The sequence below is a fragment of the Mesoplodon bidens genome, assembly GCF_964165515.1.
Source record: "Mesoplodon bidens genome assembly, chromosome: 1".
Classification (NCBI taxonomy): domain Eukaryota; kingdom Metazoa; phylum Chordata; class Mammalia; order Artiodactyla; family Ziphiidae; genus Mesoplodon; species Mesoplodon bidens.
In genome coordinates, this window is record NC_138176.1 from 215,614,233 (window position 1) to 215,630,721 (window position 16,489).

Genomic DNA, 16,489 nt, shown 5'->3' on the forward strand with positions numbered 1-16,489 from the left:
ATTGTTGCTTTTCACCATCCCAAGTGTGCAAATAAAACTACAAATGGGATGTTGTCACGTCTCAGTCCTCCTTTCAAAGGCAGCTTAACTTCACTGCCTGGAGGTCAGATTGAAGGAATTGCTTGTTTTTCTGTTTATAAATAGGACCTGCAAAGGACACCGCACAACAGGATAGTAGTAGTTGTGATTTATTATGTGCCACACTCCTTACTGTATCATTTGGGTACATATATTGAGACTCTCCAGTGTGCTGGAGACAAAAACTCTCAAACCACCACCTTTGACACTTGTGTGCCTTCTGATTTGGGGAGTCTCAGGAGAATGCAGGTCCGTTTTCCCCACCTTACATTGTTCTCACTGATGGGCAAGGATTCGGGATCCCCCTGGTTTGCCTTTTAGGTCTTACACACACACCCAATGGCAACTTCTATTTGAGAACTAGAAACCCACTAAGATTTAGACTTTCATTTATCTGTTGTAAAGGTTTTCTCTTAGCTATTCTTGATGGGAAATTAGACAGTTCCCTAAGTAATTTGGATTATTTGGCAATTGTCTTAAACATTCTCCCAGAATACCTTTCACTAATCTTAGTACATTTCTGTGGCCATCTGTCACGATCAAATCTCTCTGTCACCCACCGTCTAGAGAAAGACACACTCAAAATAATCCAAGTGCATAGGGTTAAGATTTTTCTGAAAATATTTCTGAAACCTGTTCCCTTTAAACCCTCTTTTCCTCTCCCATTTCCTCCCCACAACATAAACAACAACTCCAGTGTGTGTGGTATCAACTGTTTTATTTGTATATGTTCCTGTAAAACATTAGTGGGGTTTTTACGCATGTATTGTTTAATGTTTCTAATTATTATAAATATAATATGTGTTCATAGTTTTTAAAACAGTACATAAGGATATACATTAGAGAATCAAGGTTACCCTCCCTGGCAGCATATACATCTCCCAGCCCCACTCCCAAATTTAACTATTGTGTTTATAAGTATTTTCCCAGGTATTGGTTACATAAAAATATATACTTTAAATAGATATTTTAGTATATCCTTACACACAGTCCACATTATATTATACATACTGCTCCTGATTTGCATAAACCTTTTTCTTAAATTTTAAATACAATTATAGATTCATAGGTGGTTACCAAAAAAAAAAGTGTACCAGGAGTCCCATGTACCCTTCACCCAGTCTCCCCAGTGGTAACTTCTTGCATAACTCTAGTCCAGTATCAAAGCCAGGAAATTGACATTGATACAATCCACAGATCTTATCTGGGTTTCATCAGTTTTACATGCACTCATTTGTGTGTGTCCATATAGTTCTTCATGCACATATTTTTTAATTGCATAAGTGGCTTTGTGCTACATGTCACTATATTTCTGCCTTCACTGCTTATGGGATTTATCCACCTGTGTGTACAGCTAGTTCCTTGTTCTACTCCTGAAGAGGATCCCATAGTTTACCTCTTCCACCTGTTATGTACCTGTCCCCCAACAGTGGACACTGAACCAGCTTCTCTCTTCCTACCTCCACAGACAGTCCTTCAGTGAAGAGTCTCACCCACGTGCCCTTGTGGATTTGTGTCACTCAGATACACAGACGGGAGTGGGATTGCTGGGGCATTTGTGTACTTGGCTCTGCAGAATGTCTGCATGAGTCCATATGCCAGCAGGCATGGCATGAAAAGTTCCTGGATTCCTACATTGTGTAATTGCTTAAGATATAATCCCGGGGTTTAAGATCTAAAGCCTAAAATGTCATAGAAAACCTTCATGGGATCATAGGGAAAAAAACTTTAAAAAAATTTTTTTACTCATGGTAAGAGATTTTGTATGATATGAAACTTATATTGAAACTACAGATAATTTTAAATCTCTGAATGGTATTATTTATTTTTTGAGAGGAAGGCTCTTGGCTATAATGTCTAAAGTTCTGAGGACATGATTCATTTCAAGCCAGGATATAGTTCTAAGGGATGAAAAAAATAAGGGTGAGAGTGGAAATATAGGGAAAAAATCCGTTTCTGTTACATTAAATAATCACTGTAGCAGCTTCCCTGGTGGTGCAGTGGTTAAGAATCCGCCTGCCAATGCAGGGGACACAGGTTCGATCCCTGGTCTGGGAAGATCCCACACGCCACGGAGCAACTAAGCCCGTGCGCCACAACTACAAGCCTAAGCTCTAGAGCCCGCGAGCCACAGCTACCAAGCCCGTGTGCCACAACTACTGAAGCCCGCGCACCTAGAGCCCATGCTCCGCAACAAGAGAAGCCACTGCAATGAGAAGCCCGCGCGCCGCAACGAAGAGTAGACCCCACTCACCGCAACTAAAGAAAGCCCGCGTGCAGCAACAAAGCCCAACACAGCCAAAAATTAATTAATTATAAAAAAAATAATCACTGTAATGAGACTTAGGCAGCACAAGCATCTTTCATCCTGTTTACGTGTGCCATGCCCCGGCCAGGGTGTTGGTGGCCCACCTGTTGTCACTGCTACAGCCACTAACCGCTTACTGAGAAGGAAAGTTTAGGCAGATTGTCACTAGACAGGCTGGATTTCACAGGCTTCTGTGAGATAGACTGATTTGTATAAAAATACATTGCTGGGGCCTCCCTGGTGGCGCAGTGGTTGGGAGTCCGCCTGCCGATGCAGGGGATGCGGGTTCGTGCCCCGGTCTGGGAGGATCCCATATGCGGCGGAGCGGCTGGGCCCGTGAGCCGTGGCCGCTGGGCCTGCGCGTCCGGAGCCTGTGCTCCGCAACGGGAGAGGCCACAGCAGTGAGAGGCCCGCATACCGCAAAAAGAAAAAAAAAAATAAAAAAAAAAAAAAAAAAAAAAAAAAAAATACATTGCTGTTCTGTGTCAGTGGCCTCAGTTCTATACTTCCATGATTGTGTCTGTCTTAACTGATTTTGAAAACACGCAGTTTTCAAAACACCTCATTTGCATTCACTGAGGTACTGCTTCGTGGGCAGGGTAATCAAATGGACTGTTTACACACTTACTAGGTGTCAGCAACTCAGCTTGTTTGTCCATCCGAGCCCTCTTAGTGAGAGGTAGTTCTCTGGTCCTAGTATGACTTTGAGAATCCTCTGAAATGGGGTTGGCAGAGTTCTATCGATTGGTCTCATGGAGCCAGTCCATGGAACAGTAGTTTTTAATTTAGCACCTTTTTTTCCATGTCAGTATAGAATGACAGCACCTTTGTTAATTGGTTTCTATCGGGCAGCTTATTTAAACTTCTTCAGTAAAACCATAGCCTTGATTTGATTTGTTAACATATGATTTTTCAGCTGAAGGTAGACTCCTAGAAATTCAAGAAAACTATATTTACTAATAAATGAGTTAACATATCAACAATCACTTGGCTGTAGTGAGAAACAAGAAAGCTATTAAGAATTGTAAATATAACAAATAATCTTGATAATTGAACGACTGAATGTTAGTCCAGTATATATATTGGATTGGCCAAAAGGTTCGTTCGGTTTTTTCCATAAGTCGGCTCTCGTAGCACTTGGTTGTCTTTAGCTTCATTCGAAACAGTTTTGTTAGATTGTATGTGACAGCTGTCATGTCAGCCTGCATTTAAGAAAAGACTTATCAGAATTGGTGATTTTTTTTGTGTAGCCATGTTAATATTGAAGATGGGAAGAAAACAACATTTTCGGCCTGTTATGCTTTATTATTTCAAGAAAGGTAAAAATACAACTGAAACACAAGAAAAGATTTGTGCAGTGTATGGAGAAGGTGCTGTGACTGACTGAACATGTCAAAAGCGGTTTGCTAAGTTTCGTGCTGGAGATTTCTCGCTGGACGATGCTCTGTGGTCCGGTAGACCAGTTGAAGTTGATAGCGATCAAATCGAGAGATTAATTGAGAACAATCACCGTTATACCACTAGGGAGATAGCCGACATACTCAGAATATCCAAATCAAGCTTTGAAAATCATGTGCACCAGCTAGGTTATGTTAATCACTTTGATGTTTCAGTTCCATGTAAGTTAAGCGGGGAAGAAACCTTCTTGACCATATTTCTGCATGCGATTCTCTACTTAAACGTAACAAAAATGTTCCATTTTTAAAACAAATTGTGACAGGTGATGAAAAGTGGATACTGTACAATAATGTGGAATGGAAGAGATCGTGGGGCAAGTGAAATGAACACCACCAACCACACCAAAGGCCAATCTTCATCCAGAGAAGGTGAAGTTGTATGTATGGTGGGATTGGAAGGGAGTCCTCTGTTATGAGCTCCTTCTGGAAAACCAAACGATTAATTCCAACAAGGACTGCTCCCAATTAGACCAACTGAAAGCAGCACTCGACTAAAGGCGTCCAGAATTAGTCAACAGAAAACGCATAATCTTCCATCAGGATAACACAAGACTGCATGTTTCTTTGATGACCAGGCAAAAACTGTTACAGCTCGGCTGGGAAGTTCTGATTCATCCGTCATATTCACCAGACTTTGCGCCTTCAGATTTCATTTCGGTCTTTACAAAATTCTCTTAATGAAAAAAATTTCAGTTCCCTGGAAGACTGTAAAAGGCACCTGGAACAGTTCTTTGTGCAAAAAGATAAAGAAGTTTTGGGAAGATGGAATTATGAAGTTGCCTGAAAAATGGCAGAAGGTAGTGGAACAAAAGGGTGAATGCGTTGTTCAATAAAGTTCTTGGCCAAAATGAAAAATGTGTCTTTTATTTTTACTTTAAAAACCAAAGGCACTTTTTTGGCCATCCCAATACTTCATGAGCATGTGATGTGGAACAGAGAGTGTAACTCATTTGCAAAGGTGAGAAGTTAATCTGGGAATGAGAAATGGCCCCTCAGTATGACTCCACCTATTGTAGTCACAGCTACTAAGCCTGTGGGTTACAAGTATGCCGCTGACCAGTGTCATCTCCTGCCTGTTCTCCCCAGACACCCTTGCACTTGGCAGTGATCACCAAGCAGGAGGCTGTGGTGGAGGACTTGCTGAGGGCCGGGGCCGACCTGAGCCTTCTGGACCGCTTGGGTAACTCAGTTTTGCACCTAGCTGCCAAAGAAGGACATGATAAAATTCTCAGTATTTTACTCAAGCACAAGAAGGCAGCACAACTTATCAACCACCCCAACGGGGAAGGTAAGAGACAGTCACACATCGTGGTATAACCCTCTGTCTGCTTTCTACACAAAAAGTAGCTCTCTGGTAAATGTGTGTTATTTGACTGGCACCCCAAAGTGCTTTCCTTAATCACTTGGAATTCATCATCTCTTATGGAAATTTCCATTGCTGGCTGTAGCTAATTCCTTTAAAGATGATTTGGAATAGTCAGTCAGTAGGAGGAAAAAGCAAAGGCCTGAGCAAACACCAGTCTTGGTATGTAGAAAGCATCCGTTATTCGGAGAATGTTTATATGCTGTCAGTGTCTCCTGAGAACGTGAAAGGAGTCTGGGTTTACCTGCAGAACAACTGACTTACAGCACCTGTAAAGACTGTCTGGAGGAGAGATTCTGTCGGCACTCGACATGCTGACCCCCGACAGCCTTCCCTCCCCGTGACCACGCCTGTGCTTGGGCTGCAGGTCTGAACGCCATTCACGTGGCCATGATGAGCAACAGCTTGCCGTGTCTGCTGCTGCTCGTGGGCGCAGGGGCTGACGTCAACGCTCAGGAGCGGAAGTCGGGGCGCACGGCGCTGCATCTGGCCGTGGAGCGCGACAACATCTCCTTGGCTGGCTGCCTGCTCCTGGAGGTGAAGGATGCGCTCACCTGCCTTTGCATTCAACTCCCAAAGGGGATTGGGGGAAATCTTTTCGAAGAATGATGTCGCAAACAGGTTATCTCCCTACATTCTGCTCCACCTTTGTAACATCTACTCTATCTACTCGACGCTTCAGAATAGCAGCTCAGGCTCTCCCGGCATCCCGTGCCTGGTTATTTCTAAGTGGGGATTTCTTCAATGGCATAGCCTGCCCAAAATAGCAACAGGGCTGGTAATGTGACCCGGGGAGCCATGCAGACGGGGAGGCAGGGACAAAAGGGCGAGAGAGCCTCGGACTAACCCTTTTCTGTGTCGGGGGGGGGATTTTAGGGTGATGCCCATGTAGACAGCACCACCTATGATGGAACTACACCCCTGCACATAGCAGCTGGGAGAGGGTCCACGAGGCTGGCAGCTCTTCTCAAGGCAGCAGGTAAGGCAGCCTGGCGGTCGGTGATGGAAAATGTCATCAGGAATGCAAACCTAGCCTCAATAGAGCAGCCATGCCACCTTCTTAAGCCACAGACCCGCTGCGGAAAGGCACAAGTAAATAAAAGTTCTCTGGCAAATCACGTTCAACTCTGTAAAGGCACTGTTTGGACTAGTGATCCTGGGCTTCGTGCTGACAGTCAGGTTAGTTTTTACTCTCCGGTTCACCTGTTTGTTTTGGATGTGGGTTGTCTTCATTGACTCCCACGACAAGAGATCTTCTTAACGTTGAATCAAATTCCTTGTAGAATTCGGAGCAGTATCCACCTCAGGTCATGTCACAAGTCCTCAGAAGGAAAAGTTTATTGGTATAAGAAATGATTTAAAGACTTCCTTTTGCAAGAAAGGTCCCTGAGAAGCCAAAGTAATAGGAAAAAACAAATGGGCCGTGTGTTGAGTACTGTCACGTGCCAGGCACTAAAAATCGCTCGCTTCTCTTGGGCTAGGCACTTCACATGCACGGTCTCATTTAGTCTTACTTAATCCACAATAACCCTTTGAGACAAATCCCATTATTAGTCCCATTTTTTAAAAATTTATTTATTTTATATTTATTTTTGCTGTGTTGGGTCTTCGTTTCTGTGCGAGGGCTTTCTCCAGTTGCGGCGAGCGGGGACCACTCTTCATCGCGGTGCGCGGGCCTCTTACTGTCGTGGCCTCTCTTGTTGCGGAGCACAGGCTCCAGATGCGCAGGCTCAGTAGTTGTGGCTCATGGGCTCTAGAGCGCAGGCTCAGTTGTTTGTGGCGCACGGGCCTAGTTGCTCCGTGGCATGTGGGATCTTCCTGGACCAGGGCTCGAACCTGTGTCCCCTGCATTAGCAGGCGGATTCTCAACCACTGCGCCACCAGGGAAGCCCCTATTAGTCCCATTTTATAGCCAAGGAAACAGACTAGAGAGACTTCTGCATCCCGGTCCCAGGGCCCCAGTAAGGGGCAGAGCTGTGGGTCACACCTTGTCACCCGGAACTTCCAGACTCTGTTCTCTCTGCTGGGTTTCTGTCCCCCGTTTTGCTCAAGGATTTGAAGATGTTATTCCGATTCAGTCCTCTTCCTGTGAAATATAGAAGAATTATTCCTGCTCATCCTTGAATCTCTACTGCCTTGTGTATTTAGAACCTCAAAAAATGTTTAATGGAATTGGTATCTCAAGCCTGTCCTGGCATATGTGATTTACCTCAGGTTATTAAAATTTTTTTAGAAAATAAATGCTTCACAAATTCAAGAAAAGAGTAGATTAAATACCTTCTAAAAAAACGGAGGCCAGAAAAATATAAGAACCTTTTCTTTGGTAGCACTACATTTTTCTGACATCACATCCCGAATAAGCAGCAGCCTTTTCTTTCCTCCTTTGTCAAGTTGACGTTCCCATGAACAAGATACGATGGATTGCAGTGTGTGTGAACAGTGTGGGGTTATAATTAAGAAATGCCTTCAGACGAGAAGCTCTGACCCTTCCAAGAATGCTTTCTCTCTAATTCTCAGTATCCCATGAAAGGAGTAGCAAGTAGCAGTTTCTCCAGTATATAAATGAAGAAACTCAGAAGAAAAACTTAGTCCTGGGCTTCCCTGGTGGCACAGTGGTTGAGAATCCGCCTGCCAATGCAGGGGACACGGGTTCGAGCCCTGGTCCAGGAAGATCCCATGTGCCGCGGAGCAACTAAGCCCATGCGCCACAACTACTGAGCCTGCGCTCTAGAGCCTGCGAGCCACAACTACTGAGCCTGTGTGCCACAACTACTGAAGCCTGCGTGCCTAGAGCCCATGCTCTGCAACAAGAGAAGCCACCGCAATGAGAAGGCTGCGCACCACAACGAAGAGTAGCCCCCGCTCACTGCAACTAGAGAAAGCCCACGCGCAGCAGCGAAGACCCAACGCAGACAAAAATAAAATAAACAAAATTTAAAAACAAAAACAAAAACCCTAGTCCTGAGCTCAGAGTCATGAAGAAGATCACTTAAGGAACAGACCTAGTTCAGCTTCTCCATCTTTGGTCCTGAAAATTGTTCATCCTAGTTTCTCTACTGTTTCCATGGTCAGGTGACACTCACTGCCCCAGAGATCAGGCTGCAGCTGGGAGAATGGAGTAGGAAGTGGCATGCAGATCCTCTCGTTAGGCACTCCCATCGTTGAAGTTGTCAAAGGTCAAACGTCCTCCCAGCAAGACTAAAACAAGGTCCTCTTTCCAAAAGGGGAGCATGCTAAACATCCTACTGTTCATCAGGCAGCAAGCTAAACACTCTCTGAATAAAAACAGTCTCTGTAAGCCTTTGAGAAGTTAACTCTAGCCTTAATTTTTGAGTTACTTCAGGTGTTTCTTGCTGCTGGCTAAGCAACAGACTAGATTTTCCAAGATTGGCCCTAACTTTTTCAGCAACTCCACATCCTACCAGAAGGTTTTCTTGGCATTTTGCATTTAAGGATCAGTGCCGTACCCAGGAATAAAGTGGAACAGGTTGGCACTAGACAGCAAGCAGCTTTGCTCTTTTGAGCAAGCAGGTGAAGAGGCTGAGAAACGTGCGGTGCTGGGCATCAATTTGAACACTTAGGACCTTGATCCTGAGCATGCGCCCTAGTCCCTGTAAACTGCTGCCTTCAGTCCTCAGGTTAAAGATGCATCGTTCACTTCAAAACTGTCCTATAGCGTTAAATGTGAGAGCCGGCATGTTCCAGGTCTTTTGTTTTGGAAAGTGCCCTTGGCCACATGGGGTATCCGCAGTCACCTTTACAGTCAAGATGCATTAGAATTTATTTAAATTTAAATTTTTAAGTTTAAAAGCAGGTTTCTGGATATTTCAGTAGAAAATGTGTTTTATATGTTTATAAATAAACATGTTTTATCTATTTATAGACTCTGACCCCTGCAGGCAGTTAGAAGTTGACGAGATGTGGGTTTACCTAACGCTATGTAACTTGACTTCGCAGGAGCGGATCCCCTGGTGGAGAACTTTGAGCCTCTGTACGACCTGGATGACTCTTGGGACGAGGACGGAGAGGATGAAGGAGTCCTGCCAGGAACCACTCCCCTGGATATGGCCACCAGCTGGCAGGTGAGCGTGGCCCCGCCTGTGCGCTGGCTGCTCCTGAGGGAGCTCCAGGTCCAGGGACGTCAGAGCAGGTGGCCTTCCTCGGTCTTTACTCCCCAAAGCACACGCCTGTTAATTTTTAAGAAAGTCTGCTTGTCAAGAGCTGTATCTCTCTTGAGAAGCCTATCTGTGAAAGATCTAGGTCAGCAGAGTTGTGAGTGTAAAAGTATATGCCTAATCAGATCAGAGCTAGATGAGAGAAACACAGAATTCACGTTACAGGTTACCCACTCTGAACTTACACCACCGTCGTTCCCATCTCAGTTTCTGAAGCCAGGATAAATGTTATGGTTAGCTTGAACTTTGGTAAGTGATTTCTGAACATAAAAAGACATGGGGATTCTTCTGAGGATCTGCACAAATATAAACAAAGTAAACAGCCTTACAGCTTTCCTCGGAACCCTGCTGACCTGAGATCTGAAGGCGAAAGCAGTTACTCCATCTTTTGGGCGCAGGGAGGACAGCCAGAGAGGGAGGAGGTGGGCGGCCCACACATGCCCGACCCAGCTGAATAGTAACCCTTCGCAGGGCCAGGCGCTGCTCCCTGTCCAAAACTGCTCGCTTGCCTCCTCGCGGGCCGTGTGGGTCGAGCGGAGTGACCCTGGCGGAGAGACCACACGGCTCTCTTTACGTTGAGCGCCTGGTTTTCCCAGAAGCCTCACCACAGAACACAAAGATAACCCACTTCACTGACCCCCATGTGGTCCTCGCCCAGGTCAGCCAGCCACCGAGTGACTGCAGAGAACGCCGAGCCGCCCCCAGAGCTGTGGAGTTTTGGGGTTTTTTTCTCCCTTTTAACCTAAGACTTTTCTGGCCCCGCAGTTAAAATGTGGATGGTGCCAGGAGGCTGACCCCAAGCCCTGTGAGCACTTGTACACCTCAGTTTGAGCAAGTTCGTAAAACTCGTTCTCGGAAGCCTGTTCACTAGGGGGGAGGGGCAACCACGGAACCCAGCTTCACGGCTCAGCGTGAGCTCAGCCCTCTCCCTGGCTCTCAGGAAACATCGCTGACCGACACGTGGCTGACTGGGTGGCCTAGACTGCCTGTGCCCCTGGCCCTCAGCAGGGCCGTGGCCTTGGCTCTCTGTGAGGCTGGGTTGGGTCTTCCTCCCCACCTCAGGCAGCTCCCGTGGAGCACAGCCTCCCAGGCCCAGAGCCCCCTCAGAGGGCACGCGCATTCCCGGGCGATGGTACTGACCCCTCTTCCCAGTCCTCCATCTTTGGGGTCCCAGCCCCTCCTGAGGAGGACATGCCGAGTCCTTTATATTACAAAGAAGCAGATTTCCCTCATGGTCCCTTTAATGTGTAACATTTCCCCGTGCTTTTCTTCCCAACAGGTATTTGACATATTAAATGGGAAACCCTATGAGCCAGAGTTTACATCTGATGATTTACTGGCACAAGGTGAGTTGTGGGAGAAGCGGGTTCTTTGAGCCAGTGTCATCTCCACCCTGTCACTGAAAGGGGGGGTCAGGGCGTGCTGTGAAAGGCACAGGGGCTTCTTTCAGAATCAGGAGACCCTGGAGGGGTGCCACGGAGGAGGTCCAGCTGTAAATTACGACAGCGTAGGCTGCTGCTGACTTCCAAGTGAAGGAGCGGGATTGCTTCCACGGGGCGGGAGGGTGAGCAGTGTGGCAGCGATCCGTCCCTCCGGAGTGTCTCTGGTCGGTTAGGACGGTCGTGTTTCTTCTTTATTCTCTTCAGGAGACATGAAACAGCTGACTGAAGATGTGAAATTGCAGCTCTACAAGTTGCTAGAAATTCCTGATCCAGACAAAAACTGGGCTACTCTGGCACAGAAGTTAGGTTTGGGGATACTAAATAATGCCTTCCGGCTGAGTCCTGCTCCTTCTAGAACTCTCATGGACAACTATGAGGTAACACGTCGTCTTACATCTTTGACTACGTTTATTTGCCTTGGCTCTGTGGACATCACTGGCCGGAGTATAATCCCTTTCCTTCTCCCTTAAGTCTGAGGAAGAAAATCAGTCATTACCCGTGTCCTGGGAGGGTTGACCCAGGACAGCAGGAAACCCACCTTGGCTGTTTTCAGACACCTTGAGACTTGCTGCAGAAATGCTACTTAGCGTGTCAGGATGGTCACAGAACTTTGATCTCCCTGAGCAAAGACGAAAGACTGTAATCAACCTCCATGCCTTGCCCTCCCCAAGAACATGCCTTGATCCCATGTCAGCACATGGAACCAGTGACGTGACTCCTTGCGGAGCCATTACCTGGTGATGCTTTCCTTTCTGAAACGAAAAGGTAGAAAAACATGGGGTGAGATTACTGTCTGTGGCACAGGTCCTCAGCAGCTCGTTTCTCAGTGGTTTTCAGAGCTTCAGGGATATGGGGTAGACTTCCCTCTGGGTAGTTTCACTGCCTCGGCACTTTCTCTCTCCCTGCTTACTCTAAAGTGCTTCTCCGTGACTGCCTGAGTGGTCTTTGAGCTGAAACAGGAAACTTGACTCAGAGACCGCGTATCTTTTAGTTGCTCTCTGCCCTGAGCGCTACCTCCCAGGCCGCCGGCTATCTCAGGGGAAGGGGCATGCTGTCGCGTTTACAGCCTGCCTGCTTGTCCCCGCACAGCTTTGAACGCAGAGACATCCTCCTTCTTCGTTTCTGTCTCGCAGGTCTCTGGGGGGACAGTAAAAGAGCTGGTGGAGGCCCTGAGGCAGATGGGCTACACCGAAGCCATTGAAGTGATCCAGGAGGCCTTCTGCGCGTCGGGCAGCGCGGCCACCAGCCTGGTGGAGGCTGCCCCCCAGGCCCACTCGCTGCCCTGCTCGCCTGCCTCCACAGGGCAGCAAATAGGTAAAGAAAAAGGATTGAAAAAGCGGTCGAGACATTTCCCCGCTCTGCCAGGCTGGCACCTTCAGCCTCTGGGGCTGTGGCCTGTCCTCCCCACCACCATCTCCCCCACACGCCGTCCGCTACATCCGTCCCTCTCGGGGACCATAGGTTGTACTGTCTTCCCCTCCAGACGCGACCATTCAGGGGAGGGGCTGTCCCCACGACAGCCACATGGGCACCCGAGTCGCTCAGGTTCACGGTAAATACCAGAACAGCAGGCTGCAGGTGGTGACGGCCAGCATTACTTGTCTCGCTTCTTAAATTTATGAGAGAGAAAAACGTGCAGACCCGGGTCGGTGGAGGCAGGACGAGCGCCCCAGGCTGTGGACGGACGCTGCGACGTCTCCCACCGCTGCCCAGGCTCCCCTCCTGTGGTCCTGTCTCTCCTCCTCCCTTCCGCCTCCTGCCCGCGTCCACAGCGCTGACCCGTCACCCCACCTAGAACGCGGGCCCTGACGGGCTCTCAGCGCCGCAGTCCCCTCTTTCCCTTCAAATGCGTTCTCCCGCTCTAACAGCCATTTCCCTCCTGCTCTCTCCTCCTGACCCGCCGGCACCGCTTCCCGCTCCTCAGCCGTCCCGTGTCCTCGCCTCGCTCCACCGAGAGCATAGAAACAACTAGACTTCTCTCATCTTTGCACCATCAAACCAGCAGCCCGCCTGGGCCCGCCTCGTGCCCGGCCAGGTCCTGCTCCTCTAATTACCGCCTCGCTCTCACGCCTTAGCATTTTCTCCCTCCCGACTAGATCCCCTCGCAAGCGTGCTGTAGTTTCTCTCACCTTTCCAAAATAAGACAAACGGAAAGCAGCAAACAAACGTCCCCTTGACTCCCCCATCCCCTTTAGCCGCAGCCCGATTTCTCTGTTCTCCTACCCAGCCAGGCTTCCCAGGAGAATTCTGTAGAGTTCTTCTCTCCCCCTCCTCACCTCTCTCCTCGACGCCCTGCGCCCGTGCTCGGCCTCTACCCCACCCCCGCACCAGGCCCCCTCTCATCATGAGGACCGGCGTCTGCCCACATCTGGTCGCCGTCCTTCTCAGCCTCCCCTCCGGGCTCTCCCCTGGCATGCTCAGCTCCACACTCACCTTTTAAAGTCGCAGCCTCCAGAGCCCCATCCTAGGCGCTCCTTACTTGTCCTCATGTGCCCAGGACTCTCGATACCCACTCACAGCCGGGCTCGGCGCGGGCCACGGCGGTCACAAGTGCTGCCATCCTCCAAGAGGCTGTGACGGCGTGTGAACGCTCGCTGGCCCTGACCGCCCCCATCCAGCCCACCTGCATCTCTTGCCCCGATGCCTGCGGCAGCTCCTGGTCAGTCTCCCTGTTTCCAACCTCTCCGCCCGCCTTCAGTCCATTCTCTACACAACAGGTCATGTGATTCTTCTTAAAAATGATGTTCCTCCCTCGCCTTCACTCAGCTATTCAACAGGTCTCTACCGAGCACATCTGGCGCGCCCACCCAGCGGTGTTGCGGGCGTTGCAGATGGGGCAGTGGGCCGCAAAGACCTGATTCCCTGCTTTATCTGCTCTCCTTCAAACATCGCTTTCACGGGCCCTTCCTCCTGCCCCCCGCCCTGCCGCGTGTTCCTTCTGCGCCACCCCCACCCCACCCCCAGATCACTAGTCCGATCCAGGCTCAGGGTCTTTGAGCTTTCTCGTCCCCTTCCCTGCAAAGGCCCTTACCTGGCGGGCTCCTTCTTGCCGTTCAGTTTCAGCACCGGTGTCACCTTGCTGGGGTGGGAGGGCCCTTCCTAGGGGAGTGAGGACAGGTGTTGTGCACGGTTTAGAAAGGACTAGCGTATCCACCAGAAAACCACCCACATCTGTCATATGACCTGATGCTCCGTCTACACAAACAAAGAAGTAGGTAAATACTTACATTTTAAAAAGCCTTAAGCCCTCAATTTGTAGTTATTTTTAAAATACCTCACAGTTCCTAGCACATAACAGAAACCCATAAAGGTTGATGGGTTGAAGACATCAATAACAATAGCCATGCCACTGCCATTAAGGTCTTCACGTTTTAACGTTGGAGTTTAATATACAAGAAGATAGCTTTTTGATCCGTGTACGGTAGACTTCTGTTTCCTTGGTCACTCTCTCCCTATAGGAGATAATTCACGTTGCTCAGATCCCTAAAGACACTTCTCCAAGGAGAATCTGACCTAATTGCCCAGTAGAGGCTTATTTTCATCAAAATCACCTTACTTTTTTGGCTACCAAGATATTTTTGAGGCAGTGTAGAGTGTCTAACAGCATGCGAGGCCCAGAGAGAGATCTCAGTTGTATTTCCTACTTCTGTCACCAATTTCTTTTGCCTACATTCAGCCATTTCCCCGGCTATAAAACAGGTGATACCGTGGGTGGAAAAAATACACCTAATTTCTAAGAAAAAAAAAAAAAAAAAGGTACACTTTGAGTGTAGAGAATTCAGAAAGGATTCTGATAAACATGAGGCTAGATTATACGAAAGAGGTGAAACCACTCGGCTAACTTTGACGTTTTCACACTTTTCCATAAAGCTCAGTGTTTTCTGTCCCCACCCCACCCCCGTGAACAGTAGCAACACCTGGGGCGGCGTAGGGTGGGCCCGTGGTGACCCACGAGCCTTCCAGATGCACACGGGAGCCCAGCGGGGATGGCAGGTGCATAAGAGTGAGGGCCTGGCCGCGTTCCCGTGCGCCCCTGTGAGTCCGTGCTTTCTCCCCCCAGACGAGTTCCAGGACGACAGCGTCTGTGACAGCGGCGTAGAGACGTCCTTCCGCAAACTCAGCTTCACAGAGTCTCTGACCAGCGGCAGCTCGTCGCTAACTCTTAACAAAGTGCCCCACGATTACGGGCAGGAAGGACCTCTAGAAGGCAAAATTTAGCCTGCTGGCAGCTTCCAACACCGAGTAAACCAAAGCTCTGAAACTCCATCGCATGGTCCAGAGGAAGGAAGTGCATCTGAAGGTGCTCCGAGGAATACCGGCCCGCTTGGATCGCTCTGGGGTGTAATTCAAGGCCTTAAACGTGGATTTCTTCTTTGGTTCTGAAATGAATTTTAGTTCAGCTGACTTACCGATAGTATCTACGATCACAGCCCGTGGCTGGGCTGACGCCCCTTTGGGAGTGCGGTAGCTTGTTGAGCTTTACCAGCTGCTTTCTGTTACCATTGCTGCTGTCCCTCTGCTGCTTTCCCACTGTCATTAAAAGTTGTCATAGTCCCTACTGGGTGTTCCTTCTGGCTGTCCATAGCACAGTTGTGCATTCAGATGAAGGATTATGAAAAGGGATATTTTAAAGTGAGAGTTATTTGGTGTGTGATTTAAAAAAAAAAAAAAAAGGCTCATTAGGACTTTCCTGGCTGTCCTGTGGTTAGGACTTGGTGCTTCCAGTGCAGGAGGCCCGGGTTCGATCCCTGGTTGGGGAACTGTAAGATCCCGCAAGCTGAGTGGCTGGAAAAAAAAAAAAAAAAAAATCACTGCTTTTCCTAATGTGGTCCTCTCTGTGATTTGAAAAAAGAATATGTACATTTCAGTATTTAAACATGGTTACAATCAGTCCTGAAAATGGTATTTCCCCCCTTTGGCTGCATTTTGCTATTGTAAATATGTTTTTTTAGATCAAATACTTTAAAGGAAAAAAACGTTGGATTTATAAATGCTATTTTTTATTTTACTTTTATAATAAAAGGAAAAGTAAATTGATGAGCTCATCTTGTTTGATCTCTACAAATATTTTTCTAAGATTATTCCTTCTAATCATGGGATCATTCCATAGCCTGGTTCTCACATTCACAGTTCCCTCTAGAATCAATTTTTTGATCCAGAAATCAGCAAAAAAAAAAATTATCAAAAAAAAAAAATTCAACCTGAGATGAAAGCTTTGGGTTTGTCAAGTCCTTGCCAGGCTCATTTCATTTAGGCTGTGTCACTTCATCTTCCTCCATCATCTCATGCAAAACTGTTTCCTCTTCAACCCTCGGTGTGTTCCCAGTGCCTCTGCGATGCATAAAGTGTTGAAAAGCCTTCCAGCACGAAGCTTTGCTGACCTCTTCACTCAAGGGGTTGAAAATAAGGGAGAGGAGAAATGAAAAGTGTTTGAATGAGGTGCCGTGGTGGACACTGTGATGTGCAACCCAGATCCTTCTTCCACAAAGGACTTGTCAGCCCAGCTGCTGGGGGCACACTAAACCAATCCTTCATTGTCATTTCAACAGTCCTCACCAGGTATAGATTCCATCTCAAGAAACCACTTTCTTTGCTCATCCATAGGAAGTAACTCTTCATCCCTTTAAGATTTATCATGCAATTGCAGCAATTCAGTCATATCTTCA

The 16,489-nt window shown here is 47.8% G+C and overlaps 1 protein-coding gene across 6 annotated transcripts in view; it reads left to right on the forward strand.

Moving 5' to 3' along the window:
• The window catches only part of NFKB1 (nuclear factor kappa B subunit 1), a 132,533-nt gene extending 116,673 nt beyond the window's left edge, over positions 1-15,860 (forward strand). For 4 of the 6 annotated variants that reach the window (XM_081242359.1, XM_081242360.1, XM_081242358.1 and 1 more), the window contains 8 exons: positions 4,930-5,131; positions 5,574-5,743; positions 6,083-6,185; positions 9,164-9,288; positions 10,661-10,727; positions 11,028-11,200; positions 11,957-12,137; positions 14,884-15,860. In XM_081242359.1, coding sequence (XP_081098485.1) covers positions 4,930-5,131; positions 5,574-5,743; positions 6,083-6,185; positions 9,164-9,288; positions 10,661-10,727; positions 11,028-11,200; positions 11,957-12,137; positions 14,884-15,041 — 1,179 coding nt within the window. In that variant the 3' untranslated portion in view covers positions 15,042-15,860. The remainder of the gene's footprint in view (positions 1-4,929; positions 5,132-5,573; positions 5,744-6,082; positions 6,186-9,163; positions 9,289-10,660; positions 10,728-11,027; positions 11,201-11,956; positions 12,138-14,883) is intronic. The other 2 variants (XM_081242362.1, XM_081242363.1) reach the window with 2 other exon arrangements.
• Positions 15,861-16,489: the final 629 nt, after the last annotated feature.